At 42.2% G+C, this 18,918-nt stretch overlaps 1 protein-coding gene across 1 annotated transcript in view; it reads left to right on the forward strand.

The window, feature by feature from the left end:
* The window catches only part of ebf2 (EBF transcription factor 2), a 26,959-nt gene that overhangs the window by 6,721 nt on the left and 1,320 nt on the right, over positions 1 to 18,918 (forward strand). The window contains exons 6-14 of the mRNA XM_020602418.1: positions 316 to 384; positions 14,609 to 14,690; positions 16,188 to 16,329; positions 17,286 to 17,416; positions 17,628 to 17,754; positions 17,882 to 17,970; positions 18,064 to 18,129; positions 18,530 to 18,704; positions 18,796 to 18,894. Of these exons, the coding sequence (XP_020458074.1) occupies positions 316 to 384; positions 14,609 to 14,690; positions 16,188 to 16,329; positions 17,286 to 17,416; positions 17,628 to 17,754; positions 17,882 to 17,970; positions 18,064 to 18,129; positions 18,530 to 18,704; positions 18,796 to 18,894 (980 nt within the window). The remainder of the gene's footprint in view (positions 1 to 315; positions 385 to 14,608; positions 14,691 to 16,187; positions 16,330 to 17,285; positions 17,417 to 17,627; positions 17,755 to 17,881; positions 17,971 to 18,063; positions 18,130 to 18,529; positions 18,705 to 18,795; positions 18,895 to 18,918) is intronic.

Here is an 18,918-nt window from a genome sequence, read left to right on the forward strand (position 1 = left end):
GGCTGCGTGGGGGTTGAGTTTGATTTCGAAATCAATGTGACAGATTGCCTGGCTGGCTTTTCACTTCTGAATGGTCTCTCACTGTTTGTAGGGTGTGTTGTTGTACCTTTTCTTCCTCTCTTTTATTCTTTTGTCTATTCTTCTCCTCCCCTCTCATGCCTCCTTTGTGTGCTCCTGGATCTTGGCCGATTGCAGGGCAGAGTAGTCTGGGCCTGTGGATGCGGATGAGCCAGACAAATGATGGCTCCTCCGGTTTAATTTGTTTTCCCAGCACTGACTCTTTCCTCCTTTCTGTCTCCTTAACGGTCCACTCAGCCGCTGCTGCGAGAAGAAAAGTTGTGGCAACCGAAACGAGACGCCCTCTGACCCAGTCATCATAGACAGGTAATGAGATCAAACTGTGTCCCAAACAGTGTCCACCACCTCAAACAAGCACCTTTTCATGCTAAATGTTCAAGTTACCCTTTCTGCCCTTTGCATATATGCACATACTCAGACTCTACACACACAGTGACAGAGAGAGATCATGGTTTGATGTGAAGGTTCTTGTGCTGCGATCTCAGTAACAATAATGACAATAGACAGAAACGTGCCTACATAGCAGAGAAGAAGTCCTGGCTGGAATGTATATTCTAATGAATATGTTTGTGTGTCCATTTCACTCACATATAAACATAGATATTTACAAGAAAGAGGTGAGTGTTGACAGCAGTGAACATTTTGGCCTTGTTAGTTTACAATGGATTTAAGAAAGAGGGCTGTAACATACAGAGTATATGTCCACATCTGCCTCCAGTGTGTTTCTCTCTCTTCAGCTTTCTGTTTGTCTGTTGACCTAACTTCAGCCTGCTGGGATCTGTTTCAGTTCGGTCACTCGTTATGCTTAGCAGCTGACACTGCACCTGAAACCTGTCAAAAGCGTAGGTTTCTTTTTATCAGAAGCATATGGATCTCTCATACCACCACACAGGCTCACACATGTAGTAAATGTTCACACTGACAGCCAGTTATCAGGCTTCAAGGGGGTTGACCACCGCCGTAATCAGCGTGTGTGAGGGCCTTCACGTCCGAGGGATTTTGGCGGTCTCGCACTGTCTGCCTGGCATTAACCAGTGTGATGAATGCTTATAAGCATACTGCACGTAAAATACTTTCTCTGTGATGTCATGGATGTAACCTTCACCTCCTCTCCCTCCCTCAATCCCTCCTCTCTCCTTCCTTCTTTCCTTCTTTACAACTGTCTGTCTAGATAACACTCACTTCATATATGTCAAGGACCCTTTTCTTTCCCCTCTTCAGTTCAAGCTGGCTGGCTGTTGACAGTGAGTCTCCAAGGATCTCTGCTGAAGATAGTTTTCATATAATGGAAAAATAGGGCTGTTGTCTTTAGAATTTTCCCAGAATACCTTTGAGCAGCTGCTTTCCTCATTTACTGAAGCACATTATTCTCCCAATAACGGACCCCGCACCCTTTTTCTACTTGGCGGCATGATAGTGAGGAATGAGTGATTTATATGTCTTTGTGACTCCTCGTATGTGTGTGCGTGGGTGCGCTGGCTGGTGTGCAGCTGTGAGGATTGATTTAAATTGGATCATTGACCTACTGTACTCTCTAATCACTCTGGGCATATCCCATCCTGATGGGGACTTCTTACTCTTGACTGGCCTGCAAAATCCTCTCCTCAGGGAACAGTCTATTAGCAGCTAGCTAATTTCTGATAAGTGAATGGAATTTTGCACTGGCTTGTGCCCTTTTATCGCACCGTATGTACACTGCACATATGTACACTGCACATATGTACACCACACACTGTCAAACAGAGCAGAGACATTGATGGGGCAAGATATATGTGTTTGGTCTGATCATGTATTCACTGTCTGTGTACACACTAACGGCTGTATATTTTCTTGTGTGTGTATGAGGATCCTTGGATGTTTATTTATGTGTGTATATGGATGTATGTGCAATTGTCTATATGTCTCTGTGACCCCTACTCTGACCTTTTTCCCTAGTCACTGCTTGCATCTTAAATTATTCATGTGTGTGTGTGTGTGTGTGTGTGTGTGTGTGTGTGTGTGTGTAGCCTATGTACATTTGTGCATGTGTGTGTCTGTGTGTGCAGTTGTGTGTGTGGGTATGTATAAAGGAGACGGTCTGTTTCTGTGGCTCTAGTAATCAGCCTCCTGCTCCCAGCCCCAACACCTGTTCTCCAATTAACATGCAGTGTGCTGGGGCCCACTCGCTCCTTTCACCCAGCCACTGCTTTCTACCCTTTTCCTCCTGCTCTCAGTCCCATGCTCCCTTTCACCCGGCCTCAGCTTGTATCTGTACTTCTGCACAACACCCCTCTTGCTCTTTTCACTGTTCACTTACTTCTTTACTTCCTATTGCTTAATTCCCATGCTCCAGTTCTTTTTTTTTAATGTTAGCATCTTCTCCACCCTAGCCAACCCCCCCTTTAGCCTGTCTAATTTTGCCATAATTAGATGGTGTCATTAGGACACCTACCCAAGCACAAGGGAGTTTGCAATTCCCCAAACAGCTCAAACCCCCTCTTTTCTAATCTCTTTTCCATATTGTTTCAGTTTTCTCTCCCCCTTCTCCTGCTGCTACTGAACCCTCTCCTCCCCTTCTCCCTAATCCTGATTTGAGTGAAAGGAGAGAGAGAGGAGATCACAGCTGATCCATAGGGAGGGGTGATGGGATAGAGGGTGAGGGGACTGAGGGATAGAGAGGGCAAGGGCAGTCAAAGAGATGACTCTTGAATTGCCTATGGGAGAGAATTGTCTAATGCCCGACTGCCTGCTGTGTCTAACAGTTTTACAATTGTCCAATCTTAACACTGGAGAAGTGTTAAACTAATGTTGTGATGTGACGTCTCTGTCTGAGAAGGTCACTTATCTTTGAATCATAGACTCACTCGTTGACTGATTGGTTAGATGGTTAATCAGTTCATCTGGGCTTATCACTTTAAATTTTTTCTAACTCTGCTAACTCAAGCAGTCAATGGTTTTACAACTTTTCTAATTTCTTTTTTTATTTTAAATGAAATATTCTATTTGCCCATGATATTTTTATATTCTGTGGCAGTTTTGTACAGTTAGTGCTAAAACAATAGTGGATCAATTGTTTAGTTAACTGACAGAATTTTATTGGCAAAAAAAAAAATCTAATAAGAAATAAATTTTTTACGTAAGTTATCAAAGAAAAAACCCAAACAGTGCCTGGTTCCAGCTCCTCATAACTGAGAATTGTTGCTATTCTCGGTTTCACTCCTGTGGGTTTTAATCCCTAAAACTCTGTCAATCAACAGATCAGTTAAGAAGAACATATATAAAAGTGTTATTTTCACCTGTCTTTATTGCTTTCACTGTGTAAAGTGCCTCTACACTAAATTCTCAGTATTAGCTCAGGAGGAAATGTTAATAGCAGCATTATTGCCCTTCTGACCTCTGAACTTTGAGAAGCTATATTGCTTCTGGGCCAAAGCTGGCCTCTGTATTTATGAGTGGACCATGGCTTTACAATAGAGACAAGCAGATGTCACTATTAGTATTAGACTGCGTGGTTTGGATGAGAGAGGTCAGCTCTCATTGTGAGGGCGTGCTTTTATATTTGGCTAAGAAGCTGAGATCAATAGTTGGTCATGAGGAGTGCGTGGAAGGATCCATCGTAAGGCAGCAGCCTTGTGAGGTGGAGGAGGGTGATCAGTGGCAAACACTATCTGACTAATTGATCATGTTTCCAAAAGGGGTCTTTTTTAACAAGGCAGTGCTCAGAGAAAAGAAGAATAATCAATAGGAATTTTCCAATGTTGTCAATGTGACTCTTCCCTCCCCCAGACTCAAAAAGAGCTCACAAAGGCTCTTACACACCAATGCAGATCAGGGTTTAATTATTGAACACTAAAATAAAAAGCAAAATTTCTACCTAAAATGCACAAGTACCACAGTTTTTGTGTTTTCCTTGTTTCTTTTTCTGTTCTGTTTAAACAGTGATTAGTTGTCCTTAGCTATGGCTTGACTTGAGATGCTCAGCTCCAAGAGGAATCCATTACTCTTAATCTTAGGTTGTGGGTTATATTGATCTGTTTGTAGTCAAGGTTCTAGTTATGTGCATGTACCACAGGTTTGTTTTCAACTGGTCACTGCAGTGTTTGGTTTTGTTGTTGTTTTTAGTGGTAATCGATGTGTAGTAGGTTGCTTCAGCTTCAGCGCCATTACAAAAGTCCCTGGTTGAATGTTTTTTATTGCAGTTCTTCACTGTGAATTCCTTAAGCTGATATAAATTTTCAAACCTCTCTTTTCCTGTAAACCTGCAGTAAAGCTGTAGATGTTTTAATAGTTATAGTTCTTTACTGTTGACACTGTCTAAACAGTTTGACCATATACTAATACTAAAATTCAGATGTCAGTTGTGGCTCTCAGCCACTGTGCAGTTTCAAAGAATAGGTTTGATCTAATCTGTCTGGATGTTAGTCCATCTTCCTGCTTGTGCCTGCCCATCTTAAAACTAATTAAAAAATAATAATATACTGTATGTATGATGACACAAGTCTCTTCTGTTCTCTTTTCCCCTGCTGTCTACTGGTCCTTACTGCAGGCTAGATTGTATTTTTTCCCTCTTGTACTGCTAATGGTGGTGATAAAACAGCCTCCTCATTCTTCAGCTTCAAGCAAAAAACAAATAGAAGCTGCATGTCTTTGGGAAAAGAACATTAAACTATCAACCAAAGAATAAATGCAGGAACATTTTTTTGGGACCGTGTCAGGGGTCGAATTCCTCCCCTTTCCCAGATGCACGCTAAAGTTCTGCCGCCAAGTCGCCCTGTTAGGTCATCATATATACGCTTGAGAGTTTTATGTGTGAGACAACAATGTCCTTTTAGAAAAGTGTTTCTCAAACTCCTCATATAGGATTATCCTTTACTGTAGCTGTAAAGTGAAATACAGTGCGGCCTGTGTTGATACTGGCATGCGGTACTGCCAGTTACCTTTTGTGTCACTATATTTTAAAATAACCTTTCTAAAGGCTTCACGTTTTCCGAGTTACACAACTGCACATTTCCATTATCAGGGTCTCTTTCCAAAACATTATAAAAAATCCTGTCAAATATCTTTGAGTTTACACTTTCCCTTTTAATATGTTTCTTCCTGAAACAAATCATCAATAAAGACTGGATGTGAGATGTAACTGGCTGCGAAATGGTCTCTGACAATAACTGTTGTGGATCACTCCCCTCGTTAATCATCTGACTTACAAAGGATGTGGAGGAGGTGCATTTATTTCCTCCATCTGAGCCTTTGGCTGCAGAAAGAGCTGCAGATGGCAAAGTTGTTGCAAACTGATGTAGACCTGCTATGGTTAGTGCTGCTAGTGATGGTTAGCTTTAAAATCAAGTTTCTATGGTAGAAAGAGTTGGACAGTAAGAGGGAAGCCCCACAATCTATATATTCTTCCAAAAGAGATGTTTTTAGTTTTTCTTTATAAATTTTGATTGTTCTCCCAGTTGTTTGAGTGCTGCTACATGTGGCTCTAGTTTAAAGATGTTCTTAGATCGTTTTGAGAATTGGATGCCTGATGAAGATTTATGACTGGAAGTACAGTGCATGGAGAAGCCATTGGATTTTCAGTGATGCAGTTGTCTTTAAAGTTAATTAAAATTATTATAAGTAAAAATAACACATTTTTTTATTTACCCAGAATCAACTGAATATGTACATTTGCTTTTCATATGTATTGTAAGCATTAATGACTGGTGAACTGTTCCTATACAACATAAGGAGGAGGTGGATGTGAGTGGCATCACTCTGTGTTATTACACTCTGCTGTTACTAAACCATTATCCATTCTTTTGTAGTCAGTTTACATTATGGTGTATAGATTTCAGCAGGTGTCTTGCAGTAACATGTGTAATATACCATAATGACTTTAATATAACCTGCCACTACATTTGAGGCAATGAATGTCTATCAGCCATTCAGAAACATTTGAATTTCCTATGGTATTATCAAATTTGCAACTGAAATTCACTAAAAACCCTGATCAGGTCAGATCATCATTGGCGCAGAAATGAATATGTATGCATAAATTATCTGTGTATCAGCATTGCATAGATGCACAGAGACAAAGTCAGACAAGTTGGTCTCCTCAGTCTGCTGTCACAGGTCTCTCCCCTGGTGGGCTAGCACTGTCCAGTCCCTCCAGACCCCCTGTCAGTGAGCCCCACAGGCAGGGGGCCAGGCAGCGTGGCGACAGGGCCCTGAGGCTCCAGTGCACACTGCCTCACACAGTGGAGCGGCACACAGGCTGGACCACTGAGCAGCTGGCACAAAACCACGGGGATGGCTCCTCCCTTGGGGCAATGCTAGAGGGAGAATGACACGCAGGCAGACAGGGAGAGATGATGCCATGTCTAGAATATCAAATTCACTGACAGGTACTACTTCAAACAGTGAGAGCCTCACTCAGAGTTGGACTTGTGAAAATGAGTTCAGGGACCTTTGGTGAGGCTTGAGCTTTCTGTGATGTGATCTCATGTGAAGTGGGAACATACTGGGCTCCATTGTGCACAGGATGTGCATAATGAGAGGTAGGTTATGAACTGAGTTTGTGTTTGGTCACCTTTGCTCTGCTTCGGCCAGTTTTGGCTGTTGTGGCTTGAACCCTGACACAAGGAGTTGGCCTGGTTTGTTTTTTTTCAGAGCCTACAGTGGGGGAGGTCGGAAACAGAGATGTTTTGACAGGAAATGGGAATGGACTACCAATGGGCTAATGTGGAGGAACAGCGGGGGGACTTTTAGAGTGGGTGGGATGCAGAGGGGATGGGGATGAAACACACACTTTTGAATTGCAGCTCAGTGGCGATCTGAAAGGCTGTAGCCAGGACAAACCCTCCTGTTTGTCTGGATACTAATAGGGTTCACCTTTGGTTGAGTAGTGTCAAGATTAAATAGGGGCACTCAGAGGATGAGAAGGGGGCAAATTAGAGTGATTTCAGATCACAGCAAGAGGGTGACAAGTGGGGGTCTGTGTGGCTGGATTTGCCTTTGTGTGAGTTTATTTTGCCATTTTAGCTTGTAAGGGGATTTTGCATCAGGGTAATCGGGATCTTCTGTGTGTGTGTGTGTGGAGTCAGAGGCCAGTTAACAGTGGTATTTAGGAACAAGGGCTGTTTTCTTTGGCTGGATGCTGCCCCTGTGGGTGGAGCTTTGAGGGTGTGTGTGTGACTGGGTTATGTCATCTTCCTCTGTTAAGGTCTTAAATTTCACTAATGACTTAACAATGCCCCCTGCTGCTGGACTGGCCCTGCAAGCCACCTTGTTTGTTTGTTTGACTGTTTATCTGGAATGTGGAAAGATTCTACAGTATCTCTCTCAGGAGTTAGATTTCTCTGCAGTATACTTTTAATAACATTTTATTAAGTGCCTCTATAGACTTCTGCTTGACTCAGGTAGTTAATCTTTCTGTAGTTCATGTAAAAAGCAACCAGGTTAGTATATAGTGGGTACAGGTTTTGTATAACAGAGCAAAATTTTATAACAGAACTTCTACAGACACTATGCTAATAGATAAACATATTATAGAGTGTAGGATAAACTTGTGCAATGAACTGCAGTATATAAAGTTAAAGAGAAACAGACGTCATCGCTAACTGTTTTGTGTTTCGCTGCCTGAAGCCTTTATGCAATAGATGATGAATTTTCCTCATCATTGTGGAAAATGCAGGTTCAAGGAAAACAGGAGCAGCCATTTAACCTTTGCAACGTCACCATAATCTTTTGGATATGTGCGTGAGTGTGTGTAAGGGTCCTAGATGAATCTGTCAGGGCTGAGGGCAGGAGGTGATGTGACTGCTGACAGGCTCCCAGCATGCATGCTGAGATCTCCAACAGTCTGCACACCCTTCCTTTATCCCACCCCCGACAGCCCAGCTCCCCGACTCTTCTCCCAGTCATCAGCTCCACACATTTGCTGTGTATTAGCCACGGACAGTAAATTACAGCACCCTGGACCTTTGAGCAATTTCATTCCCATCTCTTCACATGTTCCTCCTCTCTCTCTCTTTCTTTCTTTCTCTCTCCAGCACCATTATCCAGCTCACCTTCTCTGCGTCTGTCTGTCTCCCTGCTTTTCTCTCATTCTGATCTGTTTTCCTGCCTCTGTCTGTCATTTTCGTCCTGGCTCCTTGACTCCCTCAACCCTGTCAGATTTCTCTCCTGTCTTTCTCTCACTTCTGTTATACTTCTCATCCTCCGTTCTTCTATTGTGTCACGCTACACAGCGTTCCCTCCCTTACACATCCCCTCCACTCCCCCTTTACTTTTTTACAAGCAGGTCCCTGTTGTCTGGGCTTCACAGGTTTCTCAGCTGCTTCTCTCTCTCTCTCTCTCAGTCCTCCTCATCCTTCTCTCCCACCCTCTCCTGTCCTTTCCCTCTTTGCTCCCTCCTTCTCCTCTCTCTTTCTGGAAACAGATGTTGTTTGTCAGATCTTATCATTACTGGCTAATTAAGAAGACATCTCTTCTCCTTCTGTTGTTGCTTCTTTCCTCTCCTCTCTCTCTCAGTGGCATCCATCCCAGATTCATTGTTCTTCTCTCAGGAATGTTTTGGTCGAGCTTTGATATACACTTGTTATTGGTAAATCTGATTAGTGACTGATTGACTGAGAAGTTATTGAAAAAGCAAGATTAGGTGTATTTTAGATGACCTTGTGGTATGTTTGAAATCTATTCAGCTGTAGAGGATGTTGTGCGTCTCCATCTGACAGTTATGAGAGTATATTTTGAATCCTCGTCCCTCAGGACACACCAAGCATGCTGGGAGAGGTCAGGCCACTGATGGGACTTCTATTCCCTGTCCTGGTTGTGAATTCATGTTCTCTAGACTCTGAATATCTACCCATATCCATCTATTTGGCAGGCTGACCACAATCCCATGTGGCCAAGCTTTGTATTCAATTTATGCTTTTGGCTAAGCTTGAGAAACTTAAACATTAATTCATTTAAAATCGCTGAAATCCACATTTAGTGGCTAGAGTGAGGTGACGTGGTAAAACACTTTAGCACCCAGGAGAAACCTCATCGAAATACTCGAGTGCCTCTTGTGTACCCTTCCCATCATTCTACTTTCTTTCTTCCAGCACCTCTTTTCCTCTCATCCCTCAGTTACTTTTGTGCCGGCAAGCCTGAAGGTTTTACAGCACTAGCCAGCTCTATAAATCAGCTCTAGTGGTTTAAATGTTTGGGTTTGTCACATTTCTCAACCTTAGAGGTGATGTGGGCCAGAGCTGAGGTTGCGGGGGTGAAATCAGCCTGGGAGGCAACAAAGAAGAGACCAAGAGGGGGCATAGCCAATCCAGTGGGCATTTTTAATAAGAGCTGAGTTCTCCCATGTGTTTGCCATCTGCATGAGACTACCTGGAGATGATTTACTGACCGATGCTCTTTTAAATGTTTTGATGAATTTTTTTTTTTAAAAAAGAGCCCAGCTTAAATTTTGTCTACACAAAGAGTACAGTACTTTCACTTGTAATGAAGTATTGTTACACTACTGTACTGGTGTGCTTTACTCTTACTAGAGACTACTAGATATCAGGGTATAGTGGTCTGCTAATAGATAGATAAATCTTGTAAAACCCAAGAAAATTACAGCTGTATGCAATTAAACAAAACTGTTAGCAAAAAGGGAGAGGAGACCTCATGGAGTCAGTTTGGCTGCTTGAGGTTTTCTGGTGAAAGGTGAGTGAAGCTGATGCCAGAGAGATTTCCCTGTGTGTTTTAAGAGGAAAAACTGGAAGGACTGGTGTGAAAGGTCCTGTGGTGGTATGCGACACGGGGGGTATCAGTTCGTGGAGGGTTTTCTGTGCCCCATTAGCAGTGTCAAAGGTCATGTGCCCCGGGTGTTAACCTTGGTGACCAGTCTAGCTTCCAGTCTGCCAGGGGACCTGGGTCCAGGGGTATTTATTACTATCCCCCCCTTTACATCCCCACTCTGTGGCCCAAACACAGCTCTCCCAATGGAGGAAAACAAAACACCTCCATCTCTCCCCCCAGCCATTCCTCAGCCCATGTATGTGTACTAATTGGATGCGTATCCTTACACTGATGCATGACAACCCATCTGTAGATTTGTGCCTTGGCATGAAACATTCTTAGGTCAACACTGGTCTATCTAAATCCCACCTCCTAGCCATACACAGCAGCATTTTTTGGCCAATTGCTAATACGTTTTATTAAAAATAACCTAGCGCATGCATATGACTTTCAGACTTTTTTGCTACTGTGTATAATTTTGCACGACTGATTGTGCACACCTTTTCAAGTCAGTATTTTTGTGCGAACTCATGCATGTGTGTTGTTTGCCCTGTGTGACATACTGTATGCATGCATAGGTACATGTATGTGGGTCTGCTGTATGAGTTAGTGCTCTCTGTGTGTGAGTGTGGCAGAGGAAGGCCCACACCATGTCAGTATGTTTTAATGCTTCACATCTGGTTTCCTAATTTTCCTCCCTCCCTCACTCTCTGCCCTCCTCTCAGCTCCCCCACCACCACAATGTCAGGACACTGTTTTGTTTTTTCAAGGTGGTGGTGGTGGGGTGATGGAGGGGATGTCTGATGAGTGATGGCCCTGATACAGAACATCAGCATTCTCCCTCTCTGCCTCTTCCCTTCTTCACCTGCGCAGTTTCTTTGTATTATCTATACCCTCTATCTCTTAGTGGATCAGGGGTTGCATGTATGAAGAGGATCAGCTCTTTTTTTCTGTCTGAGAAGAAGAGTATCCACATCTGCTGAACAAAAATGATGACAATTTCCTCCTCCTCATTCTTTTCCTTAAATTTTCTCCTCCAGTGTTTTTGTATTCAGAAATAAATCTAGCGTACTAACCTACAATTTGAAGGCCAAAGCCAGCCCCATGAAAGGAGGAGAGGTTTCTGAGGCTGTACCGCTAACTAACTTGAACTCTGCATTAAATATTTTGCATCACATGCTTCAACAGCCACCGCTACCAGCAAACTTCTGTTTACAGTGTGCACAGAATGCCATGTGTTTGTCTTTGTGAAAAGGCAGTTTATGTCAACAGTGATTAGAGCTGATGAATGCCTATGAAAATTTTTGTTAGAGGTCCTGTGCTGCTTGGTGCTTGCTTTGTGATTAAGTCCATATGTAAAACATAGTGAGTAACACTATGTAACAGATGCCACATAGACTGAGAAATGTGAAACTGAGCATCCACATCACTGAACAATACTACACAAATTGCATCTTTGTTTTTGTTTCAAGTGTCATGACTGGCTGGCTGGTTGTTGAACTAGTTTTAGTTAAGCAAGTTGTCACCACTACCTTATACTGTGAAGCCTGTGTTTAGTCTTGGGAACTGGAGCTGATGCAGACAAAAGGGACTAGTGGCCTTGAAAGAGATAGAGAAGTGAAGACAGAAAAGAAAAAAAACCAGGCTCCCTGTGGTGCCACAGTGGAAAATGATCTCAGGGTTTAAGACCTGGGTCTATGTTTTGTTTGTGTTTCCTGTTTTAAGTATGTCTGTGGAGGGTAGAGGTTGCAGAAAATAAAACTTTATTTCCATCACTAACCACAGCAGACTATGTGAAATTCAATTATTTTTGATTATGCCATAAATATGAAATAGCTAGTTTTGATGTCATACTTGTTAGAAATTTAATGCCACATGAAGATTGTCTTTTTCTGTAATAAAAAAATGCTGCTTTTGTTGGTCTGCTTTACAAAATACACTTGTGGGCAATTAAACAAAACTATTTATTATTACAGATATGTATGACAGTTTAAATTTAACACAATTTTATTTGCACTGCGCTCCTCACTTGCCAGTTTTAATCAGACTCCACTGTACACCTGCTTCATTGGACAGAATATTCTGTTTATGTGCAGAACAAGGCGTACATTAAATATAAACATGGTAAAACTAGTGGAGCTCTTTTGAAAATAGCTTTCCTCTGCAATTTCCCCATGACATGATGATCACCTCCAGTTCTTTGCTTTCCCCTTATCCCTTCCCTGTGGATGGGGAGGTGTGTGGGTGTATTACATTACCAAAACAAAAACAAACAACAGCAATATTAAACTTTTGCAACCACAATAGAGGAAGGGATAAAAAACAGAGGACCCTCGACTTCTTATTAATTATGCAAGATTAGTCTAATTATAATTCAGCAAATGAATGTGTGGCAGAAGGTGCGAGGCGACGGGACTGGGAGATTTGCATGTTAAGTGGGCAGGGGGAAGCGGCTAATGCATGCTAATATATGCGTCAATGTCTCGCTTTAATTTCAGCATTTGCAGCTGTGTGCGTCCAAACTGAGGGGGGTGAAAAGTTGACTCAATGGGTTTTTGGGTGGGTGGGGGGCAAATTTTGGGGTTTTAGTGTATTAGAGCGCGCATGCAAGCATGTACGTGAATGTGTGTTCCTGTGCGTTTGTGAGTGAGGCATCTGGTGTCATGCAAACAATGAATGATGAGAAGAAGTCAACAAACAAGGTCAAGAACCCTCAGAAAATGCACAAAGACAGAGACGGATGTAGACAACCTCTCAATTAGGGTTGTGATGTTGCTATCTGAAGCATCACCGCTGTAGAGATTTATCATGTTAGTGATTCAAATGAGTGATGACTGCTGGTTAGATTAAGTGACCACAAAGTAGTAAGTGGCAAGGAAACCGATGCTACCAAACCACAGCTTAAAGCAGAAATGTGGTTCCTGCATTGTTGTGAATTAACTTTTTAAACACTACCAGTGAAAAGCTTGGGCTTAGGTTCCCAAACAATTCAATGAGAAAGTGTGTCCAGACCTTTGGCTGGTAGTGTAAATTACTATAACTTTTAAAATGATTCCTTTTCAAAGGCAGGAAACAAACTTTAAAGCTTTCCTTATTCAATGTACTTTATATGTGGTGATTTAAAATCCGGTTTAACTTCTGTCATGGTGTCCAGCAGGCAGAGGTAAGAAAGGGTAACAAAGTCAGATATCAACAAGGAAAGAAATGGAATGACGAAATAAGAGAGGTGCAGATGTGCCCTTTACAAGTCTCCACCCCAAAATGAGGTCTAGTGCAGCTTTGAGGCTTGAGGTCTGGGCCCTCACTGATAAATCATAATCACGCTGTGCCAACAACAATATTAATTGTCCTCTGACGAAACAGCTCAAATCAAGAAATATTGGACACAATGTTGAAACTAAGAGCTACAGTAGTTGCAAGCCAGGTCCTGTTCACAAGGGAGGAAGCTGAAGCAAGTGATAGAATAGTGAACAAAAGCTGACAGAATGAGGGAGAGGTTAATGTTCAATGGGAGTGTTCGGGGCTGTGGGGCCAATATGAAGTTCCTCTCCAAACAACTGCTCTCCATTAAGATGACTTATATTTGCACAGTGTGGGTGGGACTGGAGCTACACATGACGCCCAAAACCGCTGTCTCTCTCTGCAGCATTTTTCTTCTGCACTGTTGTTGTTTGCTTAATTGGACCATTAATTGATGTGTTTTTCATTGGCAAGTCAGAGCTGTGTTCACTAAGAGTGAGGTGGACAGCTGTTTTGAGCTCTATATATTTGCCAGTTGCTATAAAAATGATCACAGCCCTGCATCTTTTCCCAGCACATTTTTGTGATGTTTTCCTCCTAATTTCTCTTCTCCATAAGATTTATCTTCTCAACCTTCTGCACCTGCTTTCTATATATACATACATTTACTTTATATACAGTTTATATACTGCCTTGTGTATTTCCTTGCATCGCAAGTCTTTTTCCACCCTCCTCGATGTAGTTCAGTGATGGAATGTGTTCTTGTTGTTGCCTTCTCTTTCCATCGCTGTCTTTGCCTCTCAGCATGGGGACTTTGGGATTGCGGCAGAGCTGCGTTGCTATGGCAGCGGGCTGTGTTGCTGAACTGTGTACACCTGGGATTTGGAGTCTCTCTCCATAGTCTCCCTCTCTCCGATTTATTCCACCTTTCTCTCAGGTTTTCTTTGGTGTAGCAGAGGCTATCAGCACCCCCCTCCCTCTCGTTCTCCTTCTCTCGGCCTCCACAGTCACCCTCTAAAGTAAACTCACATACATAATGAGACACATATTCCTGAAAACAAAATTCATGTCCATACCAGTGCCTGTGCCTCTGTCGCTATCGTCCTCTTTCCACCTTCTCATTTCACTTTCTCTGTAGTTGTCTCTACTTCGTTTCCCTCTCCATTCCCAAGTGGGGGTTCAAATACAGCATTGTGGGATACTACAGTCCCTTGAGTTCCCTGGCATACATCACTGTCTCCAGTTTACTTTGAAACGCAGCAGTGCCTTTTGCTGGACTGTGCTTCAAATTCTCATCACTTGATTTAAAATATAATAACACAGACTTTAATACTAAGCTAAGCTAAACAGCTGGGATTGATGTCAGAGATGTAATTGCATAATGCAAACAGACATGCACACACCATCCACAAGACATGTCTCTGAAAAATAATGAACATCTCCTTTGACTGCTAGTGCATTGTGGAGTTGCAAATAATCATATACATGGTTATTTCATGTGTTTTCTTAGTTGCTGATGTACAAACATGTGCCCTCTTATTTTCTTTTGCAGGTTTTTCTTGAAGTTTTTCCTGAAATGTAACCAGAATTGTCTGAAGACGGCAGGAAATCCAAGGGATATGAGGAGATTTCAGGTACAAGAAAATGGGAAAAGTGCGTATGTGTGCTTGTGTGCAAATGAAACTAAGGGCTGAACCAAATTGTTTAAAAAAAGATTTTACAGTCATGCAAAACATACCCCCATCATGCACCTCCATCCAAATAGAACAATTTAATAATTCATTTCTTGTCCAGTGTGTTGTAAGTGGAGTTTATGTTACAAACTCTCACATAGTAAAACTTTTCCACTGGAAGATATAGAGCAGGGAGTTAAAGGTGAAAGTTAAAAATCAATAAGAGAGAGACAGATGGAAAGACAAATGCAAGGAGTTAGATATGTGGGAGACTTGGTTGTTGGGGTCCAGGAAATAGGTTGAGGTGTTTCAGGAAGTTGTCAAGAATTGAGTGATTGGCTCCAGATGGAGGAGGTCATGCTCCGTGACCCAGGAAGTGGTCACAAGGGACACTCCCGCCTCACTTCCTCTGCCGTCTTTCAGCACCAGCAGCCCTTGTCTGGCATTCTCCTTTGCCCAGCAACCATCTCCCTCTGTTCCTTCCTCTTCTTCATGCTCCCTCCGTCTTCTACCGTGTTTGCTTTAACTCCTGTAATGTGACACATGCTGAGAAGTTATGAGTACACGGGCACTCCAAGACTCTAATCTCTGGGTTAAAAGGTGATTGAAGCTGAACAGGAGTCTGCTGCTTGATCAATAATTTACAGTTATTTCTCTTTAGGTCGCTCCCTTTCCACCACTTATAGCACATATGCTTTCTCTCCTTTTCCTTTTTATGTTCCTTCACCTGCAAAATTACTGCCATATGTTTATTTTGAAAGGAGTTCAAGGTTTATTTTTGCTGTCTAATTTCCTAAACATGCATATCATAAAATATTTGTAGTTTGCCGCAGTATTTCATTAAAAATGAATTTTTCTCATTGACCGCCTCTTACTCTCAAAAATATGCTGATAAACACACATTTGAATTTATTATCGCTCTCAGAAATAGTATCACATCAACACTCGTATCCAAAGAGAAAAATGTACAATATCCTCTCATTAATTATATGTGTGCTGTCCCTGCCAGGCAGATGCTGGGAGGGACACACACATGCTGCAGCCAGAAAATCAAATTAGGGCCACTATATATCATGCAATACTTTAACAGCCAGCTAAAATGGGAGATTTGATCCATATGTTTGGTGTCATTGAAGGATCAAGAGGAGACAACAGTGAACTTGTTGCATGCTCTATGAATCAAAAAGTTAGGCAAGAAGCAGTGGAGAGGCCATATGGAAAACTGATGGAGGAGTGAAGGGGTGTATGAGCAGTGTGATCGCCAGAATGCAGACATGTTATGAGATCCCAAAGATGTCACATTACTGATTGAGAAATATTACTATCGCCTGGACGCTGAAACAAATTGTTGCTCTGGGATTTTGCTGCTGTAACCGGAGGCCGGGACTCTCAGCGTGCTGTCCGACTTATGCATCTACAGTCATGTATCTTCCCCTTGGCTCTTATCCTCTCTTTTAGGTGGTCTTGTCCAGCACGGTGAGTGTAGATGGCCACGTCCTAGCAGTGTCTGATAATATGTTTGTGCACAACAACTCAAAACACGGTCGGAGAGCCCGCAGACTGGAGCCAGGCGAGTCTGTTGAGAACACCATGGAATATGGTAAGACACTGATACTACAGTACGACAGTGTCACACCCCATTTGTCTTTTCGTTTCGTTACAAGTCTACTTCATCATTCACACTCAAAAACATAGCACATAGTCCTCCGGAGCATTCCAGCAGGTACCTGTGTTGCCTAATGTTCATCCATAATCACCATGATATATCAAACATAACCAGTGAAGCTACAAAGGTCATTAACTGAGCTAATTAATGTGTTAATTAGATATGTGTTCTCTCCTAAAACACAGAAAGTACCTTATCTTAAATGCAATTCTTGAAGCAAGAAAATGCAATATAAGGTAAAGTTTCTTACCAAATAGGTCACATTTATCTCTGAGTCAAGAAATACATCTCACATTTGCCCGAGCTGTGGTGGAAAATTACTAAGTACTGTACATAAGTACGCTTAACAGATACTTGTACTTTACTTGTGTATTTCCATTTTATGATACTATGTACTACCTCTCCACTACATTTCACCATCTTATTTTACTACTACACTACATTTATCCTACAGCTGTAATGACTTTGCTAATAAATATTTTATATACACCACATGCCTGTGTCTGTGCACCCTGTATTTCAGCAGTTTTATCACTGTTGTATATGATTGCATTGTTTTCAGACTGACAGATTTCTTGACCTTCTCGAAATTGATCTTTTCCAATCTAACATCCTGTTCTTCATGTTTCTATCTGTGGCATTAAAAATGAAACAATGAATAAAATTAAGTTGAAGTATCTATGAAACTGTGAATCTTAATTTCACTTTTTTGTTTAGCTTTGAATATTGACTTGAAATTTGTTTTTACACCCCCCCCAAACTAAAGAGCACCTTTATCACCATCCTCCTGAGACACCCACTACAAACATGCTCTGTCCTCTGTTTGACCAGTTCTTGTGTGTCCTGCATTGAAACCCTCAGAGTAAATCTCGCTTCGCTCTCCTCTCTAGCTACCCCATGTATCAAAGCCATCAGTCCCAGTGAGGGCTGGACCACTGGTGGGGCCATGGTCATTGTTATTGGGGAGAACTTTTTTGATGGGCTGCAGGTGGTGTTTGGCAGCATGCTGGTGTGGAGTGAGGTAGGAATTGTCTTCAAAACATTTCACTAATGATGGTACAGTCTAAAGCAAAATCTGAAATGAAATAGAACAGCATATGGCTTGTCTCATTATGTAGATGATTTATGGGCAGCCTACAAAAATGTATCTTTCCACAGTATTCTGCTAAATATTACAAGCTGGGGGGGCAGTTTAGCTGTTTTCTGACATGATTTCTGTGCTGCATCCTCAGCTGATCACACCGCATGCTATCCGTGTCCAGACACCTCCTCGGCACATCCCTGGTGTCGTGGAGGTCACACTTTCTTATAAATCTAAGCAATTCTGCAAAGGAGCACCTGGACGCTTTATCTACACAGGTACTGATACAACACATTGTGCCCCTTTTCGTCCATGTTATCCACATTTTGAGGCATTTTAACTATGAGGTTTTGAATGAACTGTGACTGAGGTTTGATGTACTATATGTTTCTTTCAATTTTTTAGCCCTTAATGAGCCAACTATAGACTATGGTTTCCAGCGTCTTCAGAAGGTCATTCCTCGACATCCTGGTGACCCGGAGAAACTAGCCAAGGTGAGAGACTCCTAAAGAAATGACCTTTTCATGCTCATGATTATTTTTCAAGAAACTGTGCATGCTGCAATATTATTAAAACATTCTTTTTAGGAGATCCTCCTGAAAAGAGCAGCAGATCTTGTGGAGGCCCTGTACGGAAATCCACACAGTAATCAGGTATCAGAACCATATTTGATATTATGTCAAAGGAGCTAAACAGACAGGGTGAAGAGAAAGAATCAAATGTAAATGATATAAATTTATCCCACAATGAGTAGGGGAATGTTAAGAAGTAGAGACTGAGAAAATATTGAGAAATTAAGAGACAGACATACTGAAACAAAAAGGCAGGAGCAGTTTTTGGTCTCACGGAACAACATCGAGTTTGTCACAGCTTCAGAAAATTGTCAGCAGTTCTGTTAGTACAGTAAATGTAACTTGCTGTTAATGACTGAACTGGGTATAGCTTACAAATTCTCAGTTTTAGAGATTGTTTAATGCTTGCATAGATATTGATAGGCCACAGTATCTGGACCTCTAGATTGCCCCTTTGTTGATTATTGCATCTGATCTGTAGGACATGCTCCTGAAACGTGCAGCTGACATTGCTGAGGCACTCTACAGTGTTCCCCGTCCTCACAGTCAGTTACAGGCGCTGCCCAGCTCCCCAGCTCATGGTAGTGTCATGGGCCTGGGCTCCTACCCTTCTCAGTTAGGTGTCAGCATCGGGGAGCCGGGACAGAGCAGCCAAGGTAAGCAGAATGGGCTATAAATTATTCCAACTTTCTGTTACTGATACTAATGAAGCTCAGATCTGACCCAACATTTTCATTTTGCCTCCAGGTTACATTCGAAACTCCAGCAGTTTGTCTCCCAGGGGTTATCCCTCTGCCTCCACCCCTCAGCAGTCAAGCTACGGTGCCAGCAGCGGGATGACTGGAGGCTATGGGACAGTCCCCATGACCA

This window comes from Monopterus albus, unplaced genomic scaffold (assembly GCF_001952655.1).
Source record: "Monopterus albus unplaced genomic scaffold, M_albus_1.0 scaffold56.1, whole genome shotgun sequence".
In the NCBI taxonomy this organism is placed as follows: Eukaryota; Metazoa; Chordata; class Actinopteri; order Synbranchiformes; family Synbranchidae; genus Monopterus; species Monopterus albus.